The 27,049-nt window shown below is 35.8% G+C and overlaps 2 protein-coding genes across 7 annotated transcripts in view; one reads left to right on the forward strand and one right to left on the reverse strand.

The window, feature by feature from the left end:
* LOC129271170 (FAS-associated factor 1-like) overlaps positions 1–8,916 on the reverse strand; it is a 31,652-nt gene extending 22,736 nt beyond the window's left edge. The window contains exons 1-3 of the mRNA XM_054908541.2: positions 7,969–8,916; positions 3,144–3,355; positions 2,516–2,736 (exon numbers count right to left, since the gene is read on the reverse strand). Coding sequence (XP_054764516.2) covers positions 2,516–2,736; positions 3,144–3,355; positions 7,969–8,022 — 487 coding nt within the window. The 5' untranslated portion in view covers positions 8,023–8,916. The remainder of the gene's footprint in view (positions 1–2,515; positions 2,737–3,143; positions 3,356–7,968) is intronic.
* Positions 8,335–24,994, forward strand: LOC129271670 (cyclin-dependent kinase 4 inhibitor D-like). 6 transcript variants are annotated; one of them, XM_064106333.1, is made up of 6 exons: positions 8,443–8,663; positions 13,959–14,193; positions 16,935–17,158; positions 19,365–19,592; positions 19,960–20,096; positions 21,623–24,994. In XM_064106333.1, exons 3-5 carry the CDS (start codon positions 16,997–16,999, stop codon positions 20,086–20,088), a joined length of 519 nt encoding a protein of 172 aa, XP_063962403.1. In that variant the 5' UTR covers positions 8,443–8,663; positions 13,959–14,193; positions 16,935–16,996; the 3' UTR covers positions 20,089–20,096; positions 21,623–24,994. The 6 variants fall into 6 exon arrangements, with proteins under 6 accessions (XP_063962404.1, XP_054764933.2, XP_063962403.1 ...); XM_064106331.1 differs by having other exon boundaries at positions 19,960–20,080; XM_064106332.1 differs by having other exon boundaries at positions 8,478–8,663; positions 13,951–14,193.
* Positions 24,995–27,049: the final 2,055 nt, after the last annotated feature.

Raw genomic sequence — 27,049 nt, forward strand, 5'->3', positions numbered from 1 at the left:
GGCCAGGGGCGTGTCGAAGAAAGCGTGCTTATGTAATGCGCCTTTCGCTAATTGGCTCGATGGGTGAACTAAACCACCAATCGCATGTCGCTGATTGTCGCATTGGTACATACAGCCACGTGCTTTGTCTGCCCGCGAAACTCAGCTCACCGATTGAAGAGCAATTGCCGAGATTTCTATGATTTTATTGGTCAGATTTCATTTGACCATGAACATACAAAGTGGGATGCAAAGTTTTACGACTGTAATGGGACAGGGGGAGTAGAGTGATCATTGAATTGTTTATGGTTAATTTGAGAAGTTGATAAGAAAGGGAAAAAAGTAAAGATTGGGGGTCATTTTCCCCCAAGAGATGAATGTTTCCGCTTTATCTTCATTCAACTTTTCAACGAGGGGAAGGGGATCTTGCTATATGCTATACCGTAATCATTCATGAGTGTTTGATTTTTATTTTCATCTGATTGTTAATAATAAAGAAGATAACTTCACCTCATCTCATTTCTATATTATTTGTTTTGCGTCTCTCCTTTCCATCTCTAACAGTCACTCACTTTATTTCCCACTTTCACTGGATCTCTCGTTTTCAAAACTCTTTACTTCTCTCTAAAATCATGAAAACTAGACAGTAGCGAGCCGACACCTCAATAATAATGTTAATCACCTCAATCAGATCTTTATTCTCCGCCGCAACAATACACGTGTTACGATCTTAATCACGTATCGTAATTTGTAATATTAATGGTACTTCATCTTTCACTTTCAGTTTATTGAGCTCGTTCATTCAAAATACTTTGAAGATTTTCAAACAAGAATCTTGTTCGCCACCTAAAAACAACAATATTTAAATAATTAGATTTAACCAATGAACACTCATACAGTTTTGGTTTTCTTTACCATGCTTCGGCGATTCGGCCACAGAGCGAGAGATGATGAAAGCAAGTAAAATGATTATAGCGCAAGCTCGCGCAACATCATTCATCGGATATCCTTTCTTAATCAGGGCCGTAAAAACCACAATGTCAACATGAAAATGAAAACAAAATCTAGTAACCGCAAAATAAGCGCATACTTCCAACATACAATTGCAAAGAAGATTAGAGAATGCGCACATATAATGATTAGAAAGGGTGTAAACTTATAAATTTATTAGCTGAAAGCCTTTTTTTTTTTTTGCCGAACTTCCGAACCAAGTCTTAGTGTTCGGTTCGGTTCTGTTCGGTTCGGAAGTGCCATGTTCGGCGAACTACCGTTCGGTTCGGCTACAGCACTAGATATAAGTATCTCCAGCCTGGACCATCCCTTTAATTATGGACAAGATCAAAATCCAATCTATTCTTTTATTGTGCTTTAAGTCGGATAAACACACTTTGTACTTTCATACATGAAGTGTGCTATACTACCTTTTCCCTCCATAATGTCCAAGGAGCATAAATAAGTTTATACTACACAATAATAACTATTATTAACCGTATCAGACATTTGAGCAGGGCAACTTTGAAACATTGTTGCCTGCTTGAGACTGGGATCAAATGGTCGGTCAATAAAATTCCAATTGTTTATCCACGGGCCCAATTTATTGCCCGCTCAGAAAAGTCAATGAGAAAATGCGTGGAAATGTATCGGGCAATAAAAGACAGCGCTAATATCCGGGTATTTTACGCGTTTTTGTACGCGTCCTTAAACCGCGCAGTGCTATACGTCATATACCGTGTTTACACTTAATCGGCATTTGAATCGGCTTTTTCATAGCGTGTAAACGCGAGCAACTTGAATCGGCTCGCGGTTCAGAACCGGCAATTTGCACCACCAAAGTAGTAGGTTCTGAACCGCGAGCCGATGCAGAATCAGCTTTTTTACTACGTGTAAACAGAAAGCCGATTCTGCACCGGCAATTTGTGCGCATTTCAATTACTTTACCATTGTGACGTAATTGTAAGCGCACTGATCCAGCGTTGTCTTTATTATGACGTATATTGTAGGTATGCCGTATCATTTCAGGTTTTTGCATCGGCTCGCGGTTCTGAACCGCGAGCTATAACAACGTGTAAACGCAATCCAAATGCCGATTCTGCATCTGCATTTGGTTCAGAACCAATTGCCGATTAAGTGTAAACACGGTAATAATGGTAATCAAGTTGAGACAACGCTGGATACTGCGTCCCTAGGCCAGAGACGCGTCATTTCAATTACGTAATATGGTAAAGTTCAGAGGCCCAGTCGATCTGCTCAACACGAGAAACTAGATTCTCATTCTAAAAATTTAAAATATCTAAATTTTAACGATTTTTGCTCTAGATGTCTGATTTGGTTAATAATAGCAATATTGACTGGCCTGGGGGCGAAAGGACGTATATCGCCCTCACTAAATTGATATCACCCTCGTCTACGACTCGGGCGATATATTTCTAGTTTGGGCGATATATGTCGTATCGCCCCGAGGCCAGTCAATATTGCTTTAATAATTCTATTAAGACCATACGAGATCAACCATCAATCAATATAATACAAGTCTCACCAACTTTGTGTTCATCTGTGACTGATAGCGTGATGACCTTTCCCCTGTGTTTGATGCTAAATTGGATGAAGCGAGGTCTTCTGATGAAGGCTGAGGACGAGGGTGCAGAGGATAGGGTAACAGGAGAGGGGATGAAGGGGGATGAGGAGGGACCGGAGGAGGGACCAGCGGTGTCAGAGAAGGTGGGCTGTGCCACGGAGTCTATATCTTCAACTACGGGCCTGTGAGGAATGAAAGAGAGAGAGATACCAATTATCACAGAGGAACTATCTTTTGATTGAATTCTGTAAACATGTGAAATGAAAATTACACATAATCAAAAGCACTGTTGTTCAGTGTAACCACACACAAATTTTTCCTCAGACCACGATTACTTTTCTAATTAATTTCAAAACATACTCAGACAAATGTTTTAATGCATCATTTCACCAGTCGGTGTGCAAAACACATTGTATATAAAAACTTTTCATTTGATTTTGGAGACAAAGGAAGTGTTTCACGAAAAATATCAGTAAATTTTCATTAGTAATTTTCTCTTAGCCAATCAGATGCAAGGATTTTGGTATCTTTTTACAGTATAGAAATTACTATTTGTTTCATGAAATTCTGCCAGGGTATGAACACCTACTCTTGAGCATCCATGGGGATCTCTGAAAAGGCAGAGCGTCCTTGAATGCCACTCTCATCCTGACCGCCGCCTCTGCTGCCGCCGCCACCACTGCTACTGCTGCCGCCGTCACCCTGTGCACTGAACACTGAATTGATAGCACCCGTAAGATTCCAGTCATTCTGTTCCAGGTGGGCAAGGCACTCCATAAAGTCCACGATACCCGTACAGGCCTGTAAAGGAAGGACCATAGATAAGGTAAACAGAGAAAAGTATCAAAGCATAATGGCATGAAGCTTGCGCTTGGCAGACCAAACATAAAATCTAATACTATATGGGCACTAGTATTCAACCCGGCATAATTCAAAGATTTTGACAAATTCCCCCAAATATTTAGAAATAGGGAATTTATCTTAATTTCATACCTTGGTTATTTCCAGTGTAATCTGTTGTCGGTATTTTCTTTATCAATCTGTCGACTGTATGCGCGGAGGATCGAATTATGCGGCGATGACCTTTTGCTCTGAAATGCACTAGTATTCAACCTAGTGATGATAGATGGCTAATTTCAAAATGGTTTAGATTGCTAAATTAGATCTAGATTTATGTAAGTCTCTGGCTTTGATTAATTCCCTGTTTGGTCTCATCTCAATTGGTCTAGTCCATAGTCGGATGGGACAAGGGCAGATTGAAAGACAGGGCCATCTTTCATCGCTAGGTTGAATACTAGTGCCGACGGATTGAATACTAGTGCCAAAAACCATCGCCGTATAATTCGATCGCCCGCGCACACAGTGGACGGGTTGAAGAAAAAAATAACGGAAAAAGAATAACCAGCATTTGCTCTTGGAAATAAGACGGGTCTGAAATTCAGGTAAATTCTATATTTCTATATATTTGAGGAAACTCTCCACACGGGTTGAATACTAGTGCCCATACGGTACATGTAGCTAGCATATTTGTAAAAGACCAACCGCCGATCCAAATGGAAAGCAAATGGCAAATTAAACACTAAGGCATCCAGCCTAATGAGCTTATCTAACATTAATATTCAACTTGCACATGTGAGACATGCTGAATCATGAATAGCATTTTTTTTTTATTCATGAAGTACTTGGTCTTGAATTCACATATCGCTGTGTCATGTGACGTTAGACCACTCGATCTCTCTTTTATCTAGTTCTAAAAAAAATCAATGTAACTAAGAAAAAAGTTTTTAATTTATTTCAATTTGTTTAGTGAAAAACTAGGGCATTATCTTAAAATAAATCAACGATGCATTCACTCATTTTGTCATTTATTCAATCACTGATGCATAACATTCCAGTCACTCCACTTAGCTTTGTTGTAATACTAATAGGGTGTCTGGAAAAAAAAATGTTTTGCTTAGATCTATTAAAAAAAACATTGATTGTGCCTTTAACCTTTGTGGATTTGAAGAGAAAAATAACCTTCAGAATAACAGAAATGTGATATTTTAAGAAAAATTCCAATTAATGACTGCAAAAAAAAAACGAAAAAATCAGAGAGATTTACAGCATTTTCCTGCCATAGCCCGCTGTGTGGTTAAAAAATGGGACACACACAAATTCAAATTTTTAGATTTTGAGAGCTGTTAAAAATTTATTCTTGATTCGAAAAACTTGTCCACAGAATGTCAGATAGATAATTTGACACTCTGATGGTATGTTCTTTTTTTAATTAGAATTAGATCAGTGTAAAACTGTGAGAAAGTGAAAAAATTGTGCCAAACCGAAATTCTATTTTCCAATAGTGCATGGGAAAATCCAATTTTGATTTGGCAATCTCAAAAGACACAAAAATAAAGGTTTGTGAAGGTGGCAATTCTAGATTGTGGGCCAAGTATGGTCAGTTCCCCCATGTCTGCGCGGTCTCCCAAGTCTGCGCACCCGTGTATCTGCGCGATTCTAGTAAAAGAAGATACGCAACGAGCACGAACTTTACACATGCAATACATAGACAGGTATTCATAAAAAAATCAGACTCAACATGGTGGAAAAATAATGAATTCAGGGCATTTCATGTGACGGCCTCAAAATGCAGCCTTTGTCATCAAAAGCCCCGAATCGTGTGCAAAGTGAATGAGTGCGCAGACATGGGTTCCAATTTTTTTTTCAATCTGAAAATGACTGCCCGAGGTTTTTTCAAGAAAATCTTATATTTCTTTCATTTTTTAATGAGAAATTTGGTACACTTACTCTTAATAATATAAGGAACACTATTAACCAAAAGATTTTGTGAAATAAGAAGGAAATTCATGTTAAATCTTAACTCAAATTGTTAGGTGCGCAGACTTGGGGCCCACCATCATATCATAAACACAATAAAAAATGGTCAGACTCAGTCAGAGACAGAGGGTCAACTCGTCATGCTTGTGCCATGGCATGGGCGTATAAGTATAAGTTTATAACCGTCTCTAATTTTACCCTTAGAAAGATGGAATTTGTCACCTCTCTGTGTTAGGGATACTGAGTGAAGCCACACTAAAAATTGTCTGCATAAAACAGGCTGATTTGGGGGAAAAATGACACAAGCCAACTACATACCTGCCAACCTTTGATAATAAAAAATCAGTATCAAAGTCACGAGGGCGCCGAGCGGGTCGCGCGCGAGATGGTTTCCCCCTCCCATGGTAGGGACTCTGCATTTTCTGCATGTAAAAGTAGCATTTCCCTACCCTTTTTAAAGCAAATTTACCCTCTTAACCATACCACAGGATGACCTACATGTAACGTTAGTCTACTTATATGTAATATAATATCATTTATCAATCAAACATTAAAACAAGGGTCTTTAAGATATCACGTTTGTGACAAAAAAATACACCCAGTTTCATTCAGGTGTGATTTGTTTTCATTGAAATCTATATAGATTTAGGAATAATTTGAATTTGAGCATATTTTTGTAAGGCCCTCTATTGTTGGAAAGTTTCTGGAAAGATTCTCTTTTTAATCAGAAAAAAACTAATTTCAAGAATTCAATTGAGTTTTGGGCCAAGGGATATTTTGTATCATTAATTCAGATTCAAGTTGGCCTAGCCTACTGTATTAAAAACTGAGTGCAAAAAAATCTAACAAGTGATGGAATCACTTGAGTGACGCTGTCATCAACTCAACATCGACAAGCTCATTCAAGAAGGCCATTGACAGAGCTTTCTAATCCTCACCCCGCCCTCTCTCACCCGATGCGTTTATGCCCAGGAGGGCCCTGCATCGTATACATCCAGATCCAGAACATTTATTTATCATTTATAATTATATCAAGTCTATCATATGCATCAAAATAAGCCAAACATTGTCATCTTATTCATGTTTATATTTCACCACACAGGAGTAGTGACTGAGGACAAGGTTATATCATAACCTTTATTAGATAAGTGCTTGTTGGCATAAGAAAGCATATTTTCAGCCATGACAAAAACGGAGCCGAAGTAATACGGCGGAATACGCCCGACCCGCACCCACCACTGCACTTGCGGTGCGCCGATGAGACTGGGAGGCTGAGGCGCTGCAACTCGGGCGCCGGGAGTTTAGGCAAGCGAAGCAAGTAGATTTGGCGTTCGGCTCCGATGGATCAACTTGACTCGAAAGTTGATAATTGCCGCTTTCTTTCTCACAAATTTGACAATTATTCGAAAAAATAAAGTACAGATCAATTTAACATTGCGTAGGGATAAACTTGAGTAACTGCGGCAGAGCCTCCCGATGTGCACGGCGCGGCCGATCGGCCGGGTAAGCAGGCGCCGGTAAGCAGACTCATCAATGATATTACCAACACACTCTAGACACCAGTACACGACTCATTCACTAACTCATTCCACAATACAAAATCATCCGGCGAAAAGAGCAAAACCTCGAATAAAAAGTGAAATTATCTTACTAAATCACCATATTTCGCGTCAAAAATATCACCATCCTTAATTCTATACATCGTAGTTAGGAAACAAGGGGTCTAAAAAAGTGAATTTTTCACGGTTTTTCCGATGTTCGTGGATTTTGAAAACGTGTCCTCACTGAAAACTGGCACTTTCGCGAGCCGATGTCAGCCGCCATTTTGTTCCGGAAGTCAACGCTAATATCGGCCGCGCCGCTGTGGCCGCTGCTCGTAATTTTCACATGCAATTGCAATGGAACTGTGCACTTAGCACTTAGCCGTGCGCCCCAGTTGTTTATGCGTTAGTCGTATGTTACAGCCGCTTATGCGTTAGTCGCATCATACAGCCGTTTCAATAATTTCAACACTATATTGATTGACCTAAAAATCGGAATTTTGGTTTAAAAATTCGGAATTCGGAATGGAGGCTAAAAAATCGGTATAATTCCGCCAAAATCGGAATGGTTGGCAGGTATGCAACTACAGCCTGCAAGAAAAATGAGTCTGATATTACTACTGATTGACTTTCTTCAACTCAAATATGGAAAGAAAATTCAGGGCCTCAGCCTCGGGGGCTTCTTTTGATGCTTAGGCAAGTTTATAGGATAATTAAAACTGATTATTAAGAGGCAGACCGACATTGCAAATCCGCGGCCGCGGTGGAGTTCCAGAGCCTGCAGATGCAGAGAATCGCACATCGCGTCGTGACTTTGATTTGATTCTAAATTAAATCTAATGCTGTGTCATGCGCTATGGCCTATGCAATTGCCATTGCACAGAGCGAGACGAGAAAATCTAGAATGATCAACTTCACTTTATGAAAACTACACTTTAACATAACCAATACTTGAGTTGTATAATCCTTACACTACAAAAACAATACAGGATACTATAAATTTGGTTATAAAATGAAATAAAGCTGCAATTGACACAAACTCAACCATTCTTATACCTGAAAATTCGCCAGGATCTCATCTCTGTTCGCCGCCATTGTTGTTGATGTCATAGATTAGAGCATGCGCCGTGGATAGATTTGCCAGCTGATCATTTCTTGACGAGTCGAGTCGAGACACCGACACAATAAAGAGAATAATGACGTCATACCACTATTGTTTCCATGTTTAGGCTGCCAATGTTTACCGGTACGTTATTAACAATGCAGAAGTTACAGAAATCATAATCTACTCGATCAATTATTCCTTTGCTTCTAATTAAAAAAATTTGCATTAGAATAGGAATATATATGCATTGCATTATATTTAAGTAGGCCCATAATGTTGACCATATACACATAGCAATATGATGGCATATGGTCCGCCCACATTAATATGCGTCATGCACAGATCTATAAACAAGAAAAAAATTGTCTGCAAGTTTCGACATGCACCCTAAATTTGATCAAAACAACTGACTGGGGAAGTTCGACGGACATTTAAATAATACCCTGGATGCATTGTGTTTGAGGCATTTAAACTTATTTCTATTTTGATGAACGTCTGCAAAAGTTATCTCTAATGCGGGTGCTGGCGGGAAAACTTTGGAAATATAGTGTATAGATCTACATATTGGGATCTACTACAAACAGGTTTTAACATTTTAATAAAATAGTTTCCGAGATTTTCTACAAAATAAATTTTATGCTCAGAGGTAAGTTGAATTGTGATTTATTATGCAGAAGTTATCAAAAACAAATGAAATAATGGTGTTATCTTTCCAAAGCCGTATATAGGACATTTCACCATATCAACTGATATTTTCTTAGGTCTAACACAATTGAAATCATATACTAGATAAGTATATTATAAATGGCCTATCATGCATATCCACAATTATAGCCGGTAATTTATCTTACAGATTAATGTTAAAAACAATTGTAACAAGAGAACATCTACTAGTGCTCAATCCTCAACTTCGCTGAATAGTGATAAAGTTCGATTTCTGAGCCTAGCGATTGGTTGGGAAATAGCAATGGTGCTTGTTAAAGGCCTTCTACACCAGTGTTAATTCATTTTTAATTACATACACTGAGACTGTAAAAAAATACAGTACCCTGATTTTCACTTAACTTCCGCCTCATTTTCTCAGTAATCTAGTAAGAGAGTGACATCTCATCTCTCACTTGGTCAGGGAGTATTTATGTCACTGAGTTGAAATTTGAGATGAAGTCGTTTTTCTGTTCACCGTATAACAATTCAGATTTTAACGTGTATAAAGTTATACGCAGTGCTATGACATTTTGTTTTTTCTCCAAGAACTATTGGATTCAAAATCAGTTGTAAAAACAATAGAGAAATACACATTCCATTCTCGATCGAATGAAAAGGCGGGTAAACATGAGACTGACGAAAACACAATCAAATGCTTTCAATTTCGAATGCGGAGGTCACGGAGTTTGGGTACACTAATTAAACACAGAATTGTTTGGGATAAGTGTTTTATATTTCTAATCAACAAATTAGATCGTATAAAAAGTATAAAAGATAATTTTCAAATATACAGTACCACTGGAAAAGAGAAGAGTTATTTTGTCAAAGTTGATCAGCGCTAGGAGACTTAATTAAGTTTTTTGTGGTATGCCTACTGTAGATGCCCATTTCTTTCACTAATTAGCATGTTTCTTAATTCTCTACTTTTTACTTCGTCGTTATTCAACCGGTTGGCCTCATCAGTAATTAAAATACCGTATATGGGTTCCTTTATAACTTTAAATATACATAAAAATTACATGAGAACATTACTTGTGAATATTAATCAGCGGTACACAGTGGCGTACCTAGGATTTTCCACAGGGGGGGGGGGCAAAACCGTCCGCCCAAAAATTTGACAAGCAAAAAAAAAAAAAAAAAAAAAAAAAAAGGTCTTCGATCACAAATAAAGAATTTCGTACCAGAAAAAAAATGACAAGCAAAAAAAAAAAAAAAAAAAGTTCTTCAAGCTCGTCAGGGGGGGGGGGGCGGGGGGGGGGAAATAAAGGTCTTCAAGCTCGTCGGGGGGGGGGGCAATAAAGGTCTTCAAGCTCGTCAGGGGGGGGGGAAAGGGGGGCAAACAAAGATGCGTCTTTTGCATGGGTTGTGACTCGTCAGGGGGGGGGGGGCAGAGTGCCCCCCTGCCCCCCGTAGGTACGCTAGTGGCGGTACACACAATAGGATGAGAATTAGGGAAGATCATGACACTGAAGCCACGATTGACTTTGGCAAATAAAAGTTTTGTATGCGATGCTCTTTTGAGAGAGAAAGAGAATGTCTGAGAGAGGCAGAGAATGTCCAGTCAAAACACAATATAATTTCCCATTTTTCATAATAGAATTTCCCCAGAACTTTCACAATATCTTGCACTGGTTTGGTATTCCCCTTTATATCATACCAAACAGTCAGAACTCAGAAATACAGTTTTGGAGTCGAGATAACAAACAAAATCAAGGAAATAACCATCGAACCAAAGAGAGGAAATAGGTCAAGCAAGAAAGGTGAGATAAGCCAGGCTCGGTTTCACAAAGATTGCATGTATTGTAAATTAAAGGATTAGGCAAATTTATTCCTATCGTACAATACAGTATTGCAGAATCTTAGGAAAGTATTATTCGACACTAATAGTACTGACACCATTGATTTTATGTTCGGAAAATGGGATCCTAATTTCCCTTTATAATTAACGTAATTTTCTGTCCTTCGTCGTTAAAAAATGCGCTTCCCATATGGATTATTGTCATTCATTAAACATTTTCGAACTATATAGCAAAACATAATGTAATCGTACACAATATTGCTTCTTTTGAAATTCTAATTCGTTATTTTGAAGAAAAAAAATACTGCAGTAAAACGATTCCAACCATTCTGTCACTGTACAATTTTAAGACGAAATTCACGAGTTTCAAATAAATAAAAAAATGCTATTCTGCAACTATCCTTTTCCATTTCCAGTGTTTCTTTAATAATATAGGAGTTAAACGTAGGCCCAAAGAGAAAAGACGCAGATTATACATGGCATGCATGGCACAAGGCACACCATTTCTAAATAGCTGCGATTGAGCGAAGCGAGTGAGCAAACAATATCATTTCTTCCTTTTCAATACAAACATCTTATTCTGTGAAAGATTTTGACGTACGTTTTTTTTTTAAATATCTTTTTACCCTTGTTCCTTTCTTCTCATTTATCGTATTATTTTTCTTTGTCGTGGAACATTTTTTTTTTTTTTTTTTTTTTGGGGGGGGGTGAGGAGGTTTAGGAATGGCTCTCAAGACCTCCCTATCTGTACGCCAGTGCCAGGCTACAATATAACATACGAGTAATTCCAAGCAAAACTGGACATTTTCCAAATCTGTATTTGGCTCTAATTCAAATTCTGATTAAAAAATGTAAAGTTAAAACTCATCATAGAAATTCATTAATTCAAAAGGGGTTCATAATCACCCTAAAAAAAAATAAAAGTCTTTTTATAGAAGAATCCGAATTGTACAAAATCATATATGACGATAATATATTATTTACTTTTACTTTGTCAAATTGACAGCTAACTATTTTTTTTTTGGGGGGGGGGGGGTAAACTTCCATTTTGTTAATCTGAAGTCATAATGTTACACATTTAAAAAAATACATTGTTTGTGGTGCTGGAAATAATTTTGGATAATTATATCCCCACTTGTTCTTTTGTATTTTATTATTGAAATTAGGTTTATTCAATTTTTTCTACCAAGAACTAAAAAAAAAATGTATTGACAACTGATTTAGTGTATTAGATATTCATTGCTTCCACGTATTTCATTATAAGTGAGACGTATCATTCACACTTGTATGAACAAGTTACAATATTTTAATTTCATGTATTAACACATGAAAAAAATAAAGTGGGGATGTGACATCATCAGGTCACCTAATGAATATTCATGACGACGTGCTTATATATAACTGTTTTCTCAAAATATTGCTGAACTTTAAAAATCAATAACTTTGGATTTTGATGAAATTTTCAGCCTTTTGCTCGTTGAATTTTACTCTATGTATTTAGATATAAATATTCTTAGCCCCGAGTATCCCTTTAATGTATACTTTTGTATTACTTACTTCACTTTTGACGATTCCTTGTATCATTTGTGAATGTAGAAGAATACAAAGCAAGCAAGCAAAAAAGGTATAGCTTTCATTGTGTAAAATTGAAAAAAAATAATAAGCGTTACTTGAAATAATATACCCAGAATATTTTGCACCCTAAATGAAACACTGCATGGTAGCACCCTTTGGTGTGTAACCTTGCTCCCTAAGTGGAAAAAAAGTGCAAAATTTCACCTTTTTATTATTACTATTTGCACCCTGAAAGGTACAACTTTGCAAAAAATAAAAAAATATAAGGAAAATAATGCAGGGCCCGGAGAACGATTTTTTTTTACTGGGGGTGCTGATGTAAATTAATTTTGACAAGCAAAAAAAAAGGAATTTCACTGAAAAAATGTAAATCATTTTGATCCCGAGAAATTTGACAATAAAAAAAAATCAGGGGTGATGCATATGGAGATTAATATACGGAGCACCCCTGAGAAAATCTTGCATGTGCTTCAGCGCCCCTCGCTTCCAAGGGTCATGCAAAAGTGCTAACATTTATTTTATTATAGTCAAGCTGCGTATGGACCATATATAGTTAAATACGTACTATATAACTTTATGGTATGGACTCGTTATAGTTAGCAATTCCTGCGATTACAAGATCTACTGTGCGAGTAAAAAAAAACTGTACATCTAACAAATCCCCCATTAAAAATGCATAAAAATGCATACTAATCTTATATGGCCTGAGAGTGTATCTGATACAATGAAAATAAGGAAACATTTCTTTAGCAAAAGAGTAATTGATAGCTGGAATAAACTCCCTGCAGAAGTCATCAAATCGTCCACACTCCTCAACTTAAAACAGAGACTATCAAAATTGGGTTATTAATGGGCTACAAAGCTCCAAAACCCTGCCACACTAATATCTACCTACGTGAAGATGGAAGTGTGGCGCTTCAAGTTATGTTCAAGGTATGCATATTTATGTAGTATATGTTAACGCTTGGATGATCAGATGTTATTCTTTGCAGTGATGCAAATTTTTATTTGCGCCAGTAATTAATGAATCCAGATGTCAATTGTTGTCGTAATCCCACAGTAATAATAATAATATTTGTAGGGCGCTTTATACTGGTGTTTCAAAGCGCACAGGTTGGCAGATTATAATAATATACAGTCAATCGGTCAAAAAAAAAGTTATGAGAAAAGGTGAGCTTCAAGTGACGATTTGAAAATTTCTATGGAGGGAGCATTTTGGATATGAATTGGGAGTTTATTCCAGAGGGTGGGAGCAATTACAGAAAATGCACGATCACCATATCGGGTCTTAGTGCGAGGGCCATGAATTAAATTATTGGAATATTGGAATACAAGCATTGTATTAAAATCCATTTCAAATCACTTTCTCAGTAATTTGCATTAAACACTTTTTGATATCAATCCTCAAGTTAATATAATTGAAAAGGGATTTGAAAATATGTCTACTAATTCATGTAGGTTTATGACATCATTGGCATATGGGTTTCATTCATTGCAGCCATGCATTAATTTGGTGCAAAACAAAATTTACACTACTCCAAAGAATACCTATACTGCAAGCGTGATGACATGCCTTATGGTATCAAATTATTTGGTAGAAGATACTTTTTCCAGCCATATATAATGAATATACGTTCATGACATATTTTTTTCTTAAATTGGGGGTTTGTGAGGTGTATTTTTTTTAAACTCACTCGGGGTAGACGTCACAAAGAGTTTCTAAGCGAGAGTAGAATAGTATCATTCCAATGTTCAACATCTATGTAATTGATTTCACCTTTCAGCCGATTTGGTATTTTTCATATTCTTGATCTCATTGTTTTAATTTTTTAATCTTGATTTTTTTTCCTTGGAGGGATGTAGGTTTTTGCTTGGACGAACTGATATTCTGAGAGGACTTCTCTTCCATTTTAAAGTTGGAGCCGCGCACCATGCATCATCTATTAAAAGCCAAACAGGGTACGTGATTGCCAGTAGAACAAGCCGGATCGACAGACAAGAAAGGACAATTATAACGATTAAACTGATAATATTATTTCCTTGACTTGGATATTAACAACGAGAACCAGAAAACATCCAAACGGATCGGATAACTTCGGTGAGTGCTACTGCTCTTATAGTTCTTATTTGAAATTAAGTCATTGATCTATATATGATAATTGGGAATAGAGAATGATAATAGGCGGGTTCTGGGGGCCGCGGATTCGATTCCCTACGGGGTTTTTCTGACACCAAAATTCCCCAAAAGGGAAGATAGCTCTAGACTTCTAAAGAATGTCGATTAACGCTACCCCTTTAAAATGATATATTACAATTGAATGAACTTTATAACTTTTACAAGATAGAGGAACAGAATGGGGAGGAGGAGGAGGAGGAGAAGTAGAAGAAGAAGAATTAAGAGGAAGAAGAAGAAAAAGAAGAAAATAATGAAGAGGAGTAGAGTGGGAAAAAGAACAACAACAAAAGGAAGAAGAAGTAGAAAAGAAGGGGAAATTAAAGGGGAAAAAGAAAAAATAATGATAAAACGAAACAAGGGGGGAAATGAATTTCATATACAATATTAAATTTATGCGTAAATTTATTAAATTTACTGAAATACTATATAGATTATGCACAAGCCCTTGCAGGAATATCTATTTATATGGGAAAAGGTACAGAAATCGGAAAAGTTTTATTTTTTTGGACAAAACTTTTCTTTATACATAATACTTCTAGTGAGAGTCCATGTATTCACTTACGAATACAGCCAACATCCACTAATCCGCAACTCATCGCAACTCTGCGTGGGAGTAGTGCATGGTCACTCATTCCACGTAGAAGTCCGTGGCGTCAGTGGGCATGGCCGGGCAGCTCACGAATTCCTGTATGTGTCACAATATAAAAAATAATGTCAAATTGCACTTCGTCAATCTGAACACATCACAAATTATCAGTCATTTGTGTCATCCATTGTTTAGTATTACTTGAAACTTACAATATTGAACCTCATCATCTTAGTTCTGGAATCTACATGTACATCATTTTTTTCATGACAAAGGCCTACTTGTTGTATAGAAAAGAACATAACTTTCGCGTTTTGTAAAATAAATGTATAAGAAGATGGATCTAGTGATATTTAAACTTGTATCACTACAAATATAAAGAAGAGAAAGATGTGCATTGTTTTTCATTTTGTTGTTAAGTTCTTTATTAAAACATGTCAAATCGTCAGCATACTTTATATTGTCAGTCATGAAAAAGCTTCTTTATGACCAAAAAATGAAAAACAACCCCCCCCCCCAAAAAAAAAAGAGTGTATTGTAATTTCCATTGAAGTCAGTGTACATGTAATATCTGATAAAGTATTTCTAATATAATTATGATGGGGGATTTCATGTATAAAATTGAACCCATATAAAGAGCACACGCTAACATAAGATTATATAAAATTAATAAATCGATAAGTTGCTTATATTAACTTCATTATGTCATGTATTGTAAGTATGTGCCAAAGTCCACAATGCCAGAAAATCCAGGGACGTTTAAATAACTTCGCTTATCAGTTATCCACAAATATGTGTGTTCTAAGAAATGGAAGTCAATAATTCAAATTAAATTATCAAAAAGAAAGAAAGATCAAAACTATTTATTACCCGACGTTATTATAGTGGGAAATGTATCTCTGAAATATCTACGATTTGATAAGAAAACAAAGCCAAAACAAGTTAGAACATGAAGTTTATGAGCTCCAATTTCAGATGATTGGCTCACCAGCATACATCGATACTGAATACAATTCCAATCTTTAAAATTTCCAAAGATCAACTTTCGAAGAGGCAAGTTAGGACCTGCATGATAGGACCATGATAAAAAATAAGATAGCATACAGGACAGGTAGCCTGTATTTGTATGTATTGTATTGAGAGATCTATAGTGCATAAAAGGTTTTCTTTTAAGCAGTTGTACTAATCATTTGCATTATCAATCAATCAATCGATCGATTAACCAACCACCTACCCAACCAACCAGTCACTCCCTCCCTCCCCCTATCAATCAATCAATCAATCAATCAATTAATCAATCAATCAATCAAGCAATCAATCAATCAATCAATCAATCAATCAATCAATCAATCAATCAATCAATCCGTCAATCAGTCAATCAATCAGTCAATCAATCAAGCAACCACTCAATCAATCAATCAATCAAACAATCAGTCAATCAGTCAGTCAGTCAGTCAATCAATCAATTCAATCAATCAGTCAGTCAGTCAATCAATCACTCGTGTGTTTTGATGGATGAAAGGGCAGTAATGATATAAACAAGTTATATAAATTGAGGTATAAACAATTATTTTATGCTTTGTTTCAATTTTATTCGATTGATAGAAAAAGGAACCGACGTGACGTATTCCTGAAATCTGTTCCTTTTAACAATAACGATGTCATCTCAATCTCATTCATTGTTGGCATCAATATAGGCCTACATTACCTGAGCGGAGTTTCGCTTCCGATATTTTGCCAGGCTTGACCAATGTTTCTTCTGAATTGGATCCTATTACCATGATTACGATTATGCTTTAACTAGCATTTTTCTGACCATCATGAAGCCAGCATGTACGTCTAGGTCATTGTATCATCAATTTATGGCAAAACTGGGAACAAAACTAAGAACCGGATTTGTTTGAAAAAGATTTTTATTTCCGCCTGCTTGGTTAACGAATAGACAGATACATCATGATTTTTAGCTGGCACATGGACAACATTACTAATGGGTCAGGCGTTGATTATTTCGAATGCACCGATGAATGAGTAACTTCGATATTATAAAACGGTTTTGGTTTCTTGTATTCGTATACAGACGGGGATCATAACGTCATCGATCTTGAATGAGTGACTTCGACTTGGACTTCGAGCACGACAATGGCTGCTCCGGTCGATGTGCTAGATCAGGCAACGATTGATGAGATGACACAGGCTGCAGCAAATGGAAATCATGGTAGAATCGAAGAAATACTTGCTCAAGTTCAAAATCCAAGGGATGCCGTCAATAAGGTCAACAAGTATGGCCGTACAGCCATCCAGGTAGGTATCATTTAGGGCTATATGTGATGATTTGATTATTTTAAGGAGACTAGTTGGCTATGCCAGTAATTTTTCCCTTTGTCTAGCTTGAGCTGGGTGTATAGAGAAATTTTAGAGGAAAGGGAGGAGCAAGACGATATATAGGGACACGGAGTCGTGTTTGGAGTCACCGAACATTGAGAAAACCCCAATCTCTCTTTCTCTGCTATTCGTTCTATTTTGTTCGCCTTTCTTTTTTTTCTTATTTATTGATTTTTACCAGGCCGTCTTGATTATTATTCATAGGGGGTATTTATAGAGAGTGGTCGCCCACTGCTGCCCATTAGACCGAGTAACATGGCCTCATTGTCAAAACAAACTAGTCAAAATAACTATATGAAAGGGTCAGGTGGGTGCAAGTTATTTCTTACTCGAATCCGACTGCCCCAGTAACTTTCGATCTAGTCAGTTAACTAGTTTGTTTTCGTAGCATAGATGATGAGAATTTTTATGTCTCTTGAATCAAAATGGAGCTTAGTTCTGCTGGTCGTGCAGATGAAATTGAAGAAAAAGTAGGGAAAGAAGGAGGAGGATTTGATTTGATTTGATTTATTGTTTTCTTCTGCATCCATAACATTCGTATAATACATTTTTCATAACATAATAAACATAATATGCTAGCATTTTTGGCATGAATCATAAATAAAGAGTATTAAAAAGATAATTCCAGACAAAAATGATTAACTATATGATATTCACAATTTGCAGGAGAAGGATTGTCATCATAAGCAGATTGCTTGAAAAAATGACAATCCCAAACTTATACTAATTGAATTAATTAATACATTTATAAAGCAGAATGGGCATATATTTTCAAATACGAAACATGAATTCATGCAATATTATAGTATGAAGATGAAGATAATAAAGCTGAGGGTGACGGTGATATGATGATGTTGATGATGATGATGATGATGATGATGATGATGATGATGAAGGCCATGGAGATGATGGTGGTCATGATGAAGATATTGGTAATGACTAAATCAAAGGAGGAATAAATTCACGATAAAAAGGATACGACACAGAAATTTTACTTCAAATATTCTGATAATAACATAGATTTAACGTTTGCCTTAAATGAGTGAAGAGACGAAGGTTGTTTTACAGGCTCTGGTAGAGAGTTCCACAAATCTGGACCATGGTGTCTAATGGATCTCTGCGCAATAAGCAATTTGGGTTGATTAAATGGAAATTTGAAGAGTTACGGGTAGGGTAAGAATGAATAGATGTATTCAGAGTATAAAAATTGTGGAATGAAGGTGGGAGCATGTTATTTACGTGCTTAAACATAAGTAGTAAACTTTGAAGAGTATTTATGTCAAATACTGTTAGAGTCTTTAGTTTATGGAATAATGAATTTGTGTGTGATAAATATTGGGAATCAGTACAGATTCGAATTGCTTTTTTCTGTAATAAGTATATTGTATTTATTTTAGTTTTTGCACATGTTGCCCAAACTATGTTGCAATGTGATATATAAGGCAATATTAATGAATTGTATAGAGTATGACAAGAGTTGTATGTGGAATTATGTTTTTCATTTTGTAAAGTATACCAACGTTTCTAGAAATACTATAGTAGTTATACAACGTACATGTTCATTCCAATTTAAATTTTCATCTATTGTGACACCTAAAAACTTTGTTTCTCTTTTCCTTTTGAGAGGAATATTGTCTATGTTTATATTGTAAGGAAATTCGTTATCATGTGAGTGTGTATGCTTGAAATATATAAAGTTTGTTTTATCTATATTGAGTGAAAGCTTATTACACTTAAACCACAAAGATAGTTTTGGTAATTCACGGTTAATTGAATCTACTAAAGTTTCTAATCTATTATGTGAACAAAAAATGTTGGTGTCATCTGCAAATAATACATATGATAATAAAGGTGTTACAGAAGTCAAATCATTGATATATATTAAAAAAAGCAAGGGGCCTAGGATTGATCCTTGTGGAACTCCGCATTGTATTAACTGAAAATCAGAAGGAATATTATTGTGAATTACATATTGTTTTCTATTGGACAAATAACTCTTAAACCAGGAGGAGAAGAAGAAGAAGAAGAAAGAGAAGAAGAAAAAGAATGCAATGAATACAGTAAAACTAGAGTGGAGAAAATTCAATTAAAATCAAAATGAATCAATGTCAAATTAACACCGCAGGTCATGAACTCCATGAGCGAGAGCACTGCCCGTACGCTCATCAACCACGGCGCCGATGTCAACATCCCCGACCCCGACGTCCAAAGGACGCCCCTTCACGACGTCGCTGAAACAGGATCTATCGAAGTGCTCGATCTCCTCCTGCAGAATGGGGCCGACGTCATTGCTAGGGACAGATGGGGCAACACACCCGCGCACCTTGCAGCCAGTAAAGGCAGAGATATAAAGGTAAGGGAAAGCCGAATGAATATCGAAATGAACAAATTCAAGTCAATGAATACACATCAAAGAAAAAGATGAGGGGAAAAGGAAGAAGAAGAAGAAGAACAACAACAACAACAAGAAGATGGAGGAGGAGGAGGAGAAGAAGAAGAAGAGGAGGAGGGGGGAAGAGGAGGAGGAAGAAGAATGAGAAGGAGGAGGAGAAGGGGGCGGTCAGTGCTTTCAAAGATTGGGTAGGAAGGGGGGGAGGCCCTGTCACGTTTACATAGTTTTGTTTTGTCATTTGCCTTTTTAAAATAGTGAATTCCAGTTTTATCATTCAAAGTCTCAGTATTAGTAGGTAAAAGTCTCATTGTTTTGCATTTTTGCTTAGGTTTTGGAAAGGCTGTCACAATTCTGTACACTAAGGGAGGTTAACACAGAAAGGAGGACCCCTCTGGATCTTGCCAGAGAAAAGGGACACCAACAGGTCGTCGAATGGATTCAAAATCACCGTACGTAGTTAATAAGGTGACATTTTATTTGTTAATACCGCCCTCACCCTTTCAAGTCGTGATATCTTAAACATGTTAAAGCTGCTAACCCAACACATTTCAGTTAATAATATTAAGTGCTATTTAGAAATCATGTTACTCCTATGTCATGGTACAAAATAGAGGACATAATATTTTGGATTCAATGTTTTGAGTGCTTTGCTTTGAAATAGTCATGCTTGTTTGAAAAATAAAACGAGTTCTGATTGGTCATAGAACTTGAATCTAACCTGGATGATTGACGACTTCTGTTACTGGGAAAACATCGAAATGGTGATTGAGAAAGTCATTGGAAATAAGTCTAGATTGCAAGATGATTGCATCTTGGACTCTTTGGAAAGCAATTCCATTCCCTTAAACAACATTATCATACCTGCTTTTGGGGCCCGTTTGGGGGTTCAGCTTATCATTTTACCATTAAAGGTCAAGTCCACCTCAGAAAAATGTTGATTTGAATCAATAGAGAAAAATCAGACAAGCACAATGCTGAAAATTTCATCGAAATCGGATGTAAAATAAGAAAGTTATGAATTTTCAAAGTTTCGCTTATTTTTAACAAAATAGTTATATGAACGAGCCAGTTACATACAAATGAGAGAGTCGATGATGTCACTCACTCACTATATCTTTTGTTTTTTATTGTTTGAATTATACAATATTTCAATTTTTACGAATTTGATGATTAGGACCTCCATGCCTGAAGCACAAAATGTTAAAATAATGGAATTCCACATGTTCAGGGAGGAATGAAACTTCATTTCACATGACAATGACGAGAAAATCAAAATATTTCATATTTCATATAATAAAATACAAAAGAAATAGTGAGTGAGTGATGTCATCAGTTCCCTCATTTGCATACCGACCGAGATGTGCACATAACTGTTTTGTTAAATAAAGCGAAACTTTAAAATGTCATAACTTTCTTATTTTACATCCGATTTTGATGAAATTTTCAGTGTTATGCTTGTTGAATTTTTCTCTTTTTATTCAAATTAAGTTTTTGTTGGGGTGGACTTGTCCTTTAAATATGGTCAGAACCCCCCGGGTCAGAACCCTTCCATTGGCGCTGCACAATATTCGGGCAAGCTTATCTGCTAATGATAGGAGATAATGACTAAAAAGATAAAACGAGGAGATGGATGTACATGACAATGAAATTCGTAATGTCTTCAGGTTGTACAATTGATTCCACTCTATTGAGAACACAAGGGGGCGTTTTATCAATATTTTGACTGTCATGTCATATCTAACTACTTTCCTTGATTTTGCGTGGCTGAGAAGCACAATTCCTATGGTAACCGTCGTATAAATGATATTTGTCGATAAAATATCCATCCTTTCATAAAACTCCTGTTTTGGTGTAAATAGATCAATTAGGTATCGAATTCTCCATGAAAGATAACTCCAAATCATTTGCAAATTCCCCATGAGATAAGAGTTCACCTTTGGCAATCCAGCTATGATTAAATCCAAATATTTCTGTTTTTCTCGACTTAACAGATACTCGATTGTATTCACTGCAATTTCTGGTAAGGAGGTTGATCAGAATACGTGTCCGGGTTATAGGAAGCTCAGTTGGGAATCTTCCACCTCCTCTCATTGAATACCTACACGGGAGATGACAAGTGGAAATGTGTTCATGTATCTTCTCCTGGAGTGGAGGTTGCTTGCAAGACTTTGTCACGGATCAATCTTCTCTGCTATATTTGTGCTTCTTGCTTCTTTTCCAATAATATTTCTATTAAATTGTAATATGAAATCTTTTGACTTTCCAAACATAAAATTTGATGAATTAAACATGAATAGAAAAATCATAAGAGAGAAATTAATATCTCATAATTCCGAACTTTTTATTTTTTATTTTTTTTACCATGGGGCCAAATTATGGTACTATGAACCGACCTTATAACTCTTAACCTACGTCAGTGGCGGATCCAGGGTGGGGGCACATCCGGCCCATGCAATCCCCCAACCCCCCCTCATTTGAGGGCTACAAAAATATTTGTTAGGGGAGTATGTATATGTAGTGCATACGCAAGTGAGGACTTTTTGTTTTGTTTTATGTATTTGTTTTGCTTGTCAAATTTTTCTTGACATATATCACCATTAATAGAGAGTGACGACTTTTTTTTTTTTTTTTTTTTTTTTTGGGGGGGGGGGCTTGTTAATTTTTTTCTGTACAAAAATGCCCCACCCCCTTGGGAAAATCCTGGATCCGCACCTGACCTACGTCATCCTTTTCTCGCTGCTTTGTCTTTCATTTCAGAAATGTATTCTGCGCAATTTCAACTGTTTTCAGTTCTTCGAGACTAGAATTATTATATTATATTATTTTTTCCTCTCACACGTTTGATGTTTCATAATGTTATAAAATGATGTCTTGGGATCGCAGATCATGTTGTTACAAATTTACCTCCCCCCCCCCCCCGAAATGTATGAGTAACGTAAATAGCTGTGTTAGACATATATTTATTTTATAAAATGAAATACACTGAAGTGGGCTTGTATTGCAGTTATGAAATTGTATTTTTTCAGATTCTATATTAACGTTTATACTGGCAATGACAGAGAGCATTTATATATATTTGAAAGACTAACGATTCTTTTCAAAATGAATTGATAATAATGATAATACTTATTAAACATTCATATACTCAGGCTGCAGAGTGCACAAGGAGGTAAATGGCTATTTTAAATGATGAGCTTAGAACAAAAGAAAAACAACTCTGTTTTTTTTTTACATATAGGGGTAAATTTGTAGTTATGTTAATTAGATCATTGAAGAAAACAACTCGGATTCTGTGTAGATCTAAACGCTGTGCAATTATCGTTTTTTTTTTATAGATGAAATATTCAAATTTAATGTTAACGATCATGAATGTAGATTGCGTTGATGATAAGTAAGTTCAAACTTGTCAATGTATAATAGAGTCTCTTTCTTGTACAGGCAACAGAGTATTTATTCAAGATAATTTTTTAGAGATGTACGTGTATTTGAAATGAATATGATGCATTTGATGCTTTATCTAGAAAATTTTGTACGCCTTGTGTGCATATGAATATAGGAGAATCCGGTTGTGTGGCCAGACTTTGAACAATGTGTGGTAATCTGACTTCTTTTAAATTTTGAACTAGCGTCATCTTGTGACGAAAAAAGCTCAGTGAGTATCTAATCCCGATTAAGATGATTCGGCAAACTTGTGATTCTTTCCAATAAACCTGTTTATGATAAGTTCGTGAATTTCATATTTAGTTTTTAAAAAAATCACTGCCAAAGTGATCAGTGTGTTTTTATGAAATTTTCGTTTAATAGGAAAATTATCCCGTTTTTCTAGTTTTTCTAATATTGTCCAGAAAGCTACATTTTTCATATATTCTTCCAAACGACAATGAAATAAGTCAAATTGTTCAAGAGCAGATAGGATTATTATTAAAGCTTTAATATGTCACATAGTTTACGAAAATGTTAAGGAAATTTTAAGGAAATTTCTTTTCACTTGTATCCGGCAGGGGAAATACTACATGTAAATAGCTCACACCCAATAAAATATATTTATTTCCATTGAAAATGGCGCGTACAAATTTACTTCAAGGCATGACACTTAAAATACTTTTAAAATGAAAGATATCTATCTCTGACTTTCTTTTCTTGGTGGCGTCAGGCGTAGTGCACAAGTCATGTTGCGTAGGGATTGGAAACTTTTGACTCCACCATTTAATCTCCTATATAAACCTCATAAAAACACTAAGCCTGAATTGTGTTTTTGGTGAGTTTGACACTAAACATGGTAAACCAAAAATAACTAGCTTCTTTGCATGCTCAAAATTGGTGGCGGCCCTTTAAAAAACATATATTTAAGGGGGGGGGGTGCGAATAATTGACTTTGCGCGTGGAATGTCCAATAGATGTATATGACATTGCGTGAGAAAAGGGCTGTGTAAGCAATGGAAGTTGTGTAAAGTTTTACCGGTAAAATGAATATTTTACAGTACTAGTGTTTTTTCTCGTTCTTTCGCAGGTTGAAGTCGTAAGAGCAATGTAAAGAAGTGCAATAGAATGAGGAAAATAGGCGAAATCAGTTTAGCGAGACTAAAGACTTGCGATGATGAAGATGTCTTACTTGCCGAAACGCTTGAATGTGAAATGTCTTTTTATCAATTGCAATTGTACTTGGTATTGGAAGAAGATATAACTTGTTTGTAATAGCATGTACTTAATAAATACATATATATAATTGAATATACTTTTGTTTATGGGATTCGAATCATATTTATGAAAATATAGTATAATAGTATCTTATTGACGATTTTCTATTTATATGTAAACGGAATATGGATGTTAGAAAATTTCAGACGCATGGCTTCATCGGTGTATATTAAAAGTTATGTAATTACGTGTACTGATTTTGTTTAATAATCACATTTAGTGCTATAATGATGTATACTTCGGAATAAAGAGGTATATTTATATGATAATTCACCACTCTTGACTGAGTAGTGGTATCTTCAAAAATCAAAACTCTCTATTAGCATTACTTTGTAAAGATATGAAATCGTTAGCATGACTTACAATCTAATGTGCTATTTTATTCTTATGAATTTGAAAGTATTCATATTCACATTCAAATGTTAATATGATAATTTATCCGTCTTCGTATTTTATTGGATCTGCTTGATTTGTTCTAGGTCTAATTTTCACTCCTTATTCAATTAAGAATACTGAAAGAATAACAACAACAGTAATGAAAATAGAAGACATGCTAACCTCTTGAAATTTGTGAATTTATCAGTGAGAAAAATGAATATTCAGAATGTAAAAAAATATTTACTTAGTGTAACAGTAATGATATTAAAAAGCTTTGCGTCGAGAAATACTATAATATAGTACTCAATTTATTTTTTGCTTTCTCATAAAGTGGTGTAGTTGGTCTGCAGTTTTATGTAAGCCAGAAATGTTGAGGGAGCAAGAGTATTGGGTGATAACTTACGTGAGAACGAAGCAAGAGACCTTAAAATATAGTTCAAAATTAATGATTTAACAAGATATATATATATGTATATATCAGGGGCCGCGGAACGGTTTTCAAAGTGGGGGGGCTGAGCCAAAAGTGGGGGGCTGACCATGCTAAAAATCACAATCATATGGTAATTTTTACGTTTTTGTACACGGTTTTGGAAAAAAATGGGGGCTGAAGCCCCCCCCCCCAGCCCCCCCGGTTTCGCGGCCCCTGTATATATATATATATATACGTTTTTTATTTGCTTTATTCATACTAAGAAAAGGTAAGATTTTTCACCGAAATTACAGAATGAAAGGGGACCTGTTTTTTTCAATGTTTTTTATGTATACATTTAACCTTCATTCGATTGATATAAATGTGAAACGCACAAAAAAAACACCCTTAAGTTGTTTGTATTTTGAAATAACGTGCAGGACTTGTATGTAAAATAAACAAATTAAATATACGTAAAATGATTTTCCAACATTTAAAAACAAGGATTAGACCCATTAAAAACACTAATACAAAAGCGATCTGTTTCATTATGTCAATCACGTTGCTCATAATCTACCATTGGCTATCTATTCCTATATACGATTCCTCCATTAAAGTATGGACATGATAACTGATTTTTTTTTATATATCGATAATTTAAAAGTTGTCTCATGCCATATTCCATGACATGAATAAACACAAAGACCGATAGTATTACCCTATTCATTTCCTAAAGATCATGATCATACAAATGGCGCCTATTGATACGCACCAATCAATCACCTATACTTCCTACAAACATCGAGACTTTTATTTTTAAAAACCCTTTTCTATTGCCTTATTATACACCCACTTGAGGAAAAGTAACGACCCACAGACAGGGATTATGAAGTGGCCGCCACGCACCGGGGCAAACAATGCCACTGTTTCGTGTTACTACTTTTCTGGAGAGAAACCAACTTTAGGGGGTCAATCTTTGTAGGAGAGTTCTGCTAAAAAGTTTGAGCGACGTTGTGATATGAAATTCGACATATGCCTGTATATACCGTGTGAGTGAAAAAATGGACACCTCACAAATCCCCAATTTAAGGAAAAATATGAAATTAGCACATAATCATTACATGTGGCCGGAAAGATAATCTTCTCTCAAATAATTTGATACCAATTTGTCTGGTATATCTTCACGCTCGGATGATAGTAGGTAATGGTATTCTTTGTAGTGATGTAAATTTTGATTTGATTTGCGCCAAAGTAATGCACGAAACCAATGAATGAATCCAGATGTCAATGATGTCATAATCCTTCAAGGGTTACATTAAAGTTAATTGCAAAACACCTTTTCAACCATTAATATCATAATTGTTTAATAATAAAAAATTAGTATCAATTTTCAATTCAGCTTAATTGAAAAAGGGTTCCCAAATATATTTACTAACTCATGTAGGTCTGATTATGACATCATTGACATCTGGATTCATCTGATTGCAGCCATGCCTTACTTCAGTGCAAACATGGCAACTCGAACTTTACATCATAATTATTGAGAAAATACCTCCTGATTATTCAGGCGTTCAAATTATTTGGGAAAATATACCCTTTGTGGCCATATAATAGTTATGTGTTCATGGAATACTTTTCCTTAAATTGGGAATTTGTGATGTGTTAATTTTTTTTAATTCACAATGTAGTTAGTGTAAGCCCCATACCGGTTTGCAGACGGAGAGTATTTTTTTGGTATCGCTACCTAGTTCCAAATTATGAGAGAAAAATATAAGAATAGGAGAGGGAAAGTGAAGAACATTTTGGTAAAGTTAAGTGGGGAACGAGGTATTTGAGGGGGGGAATGATTAATACATGAGAAGAAAAAGAGAGAGGACAAAGGAGGGGAGATTTAAGTGATATAAATGGCTTTGAGTGGGCAAGAGGCACCAGG

Source organism: Lytechinus pictus, chromosome 11 (assembly GCF_037042905.1).
Source record: "Lytechinus pictus isolate F3 Inbred chromosome 11, Lp3.0, whole genome shotgun sequence".
Lineage (NCBI taxonomy): Eukaryota > Metazoa > Echinodermata > Echinoidea > Temnopleuroida > Toxopneustidae > Lytechinus > Lytechinus pictus.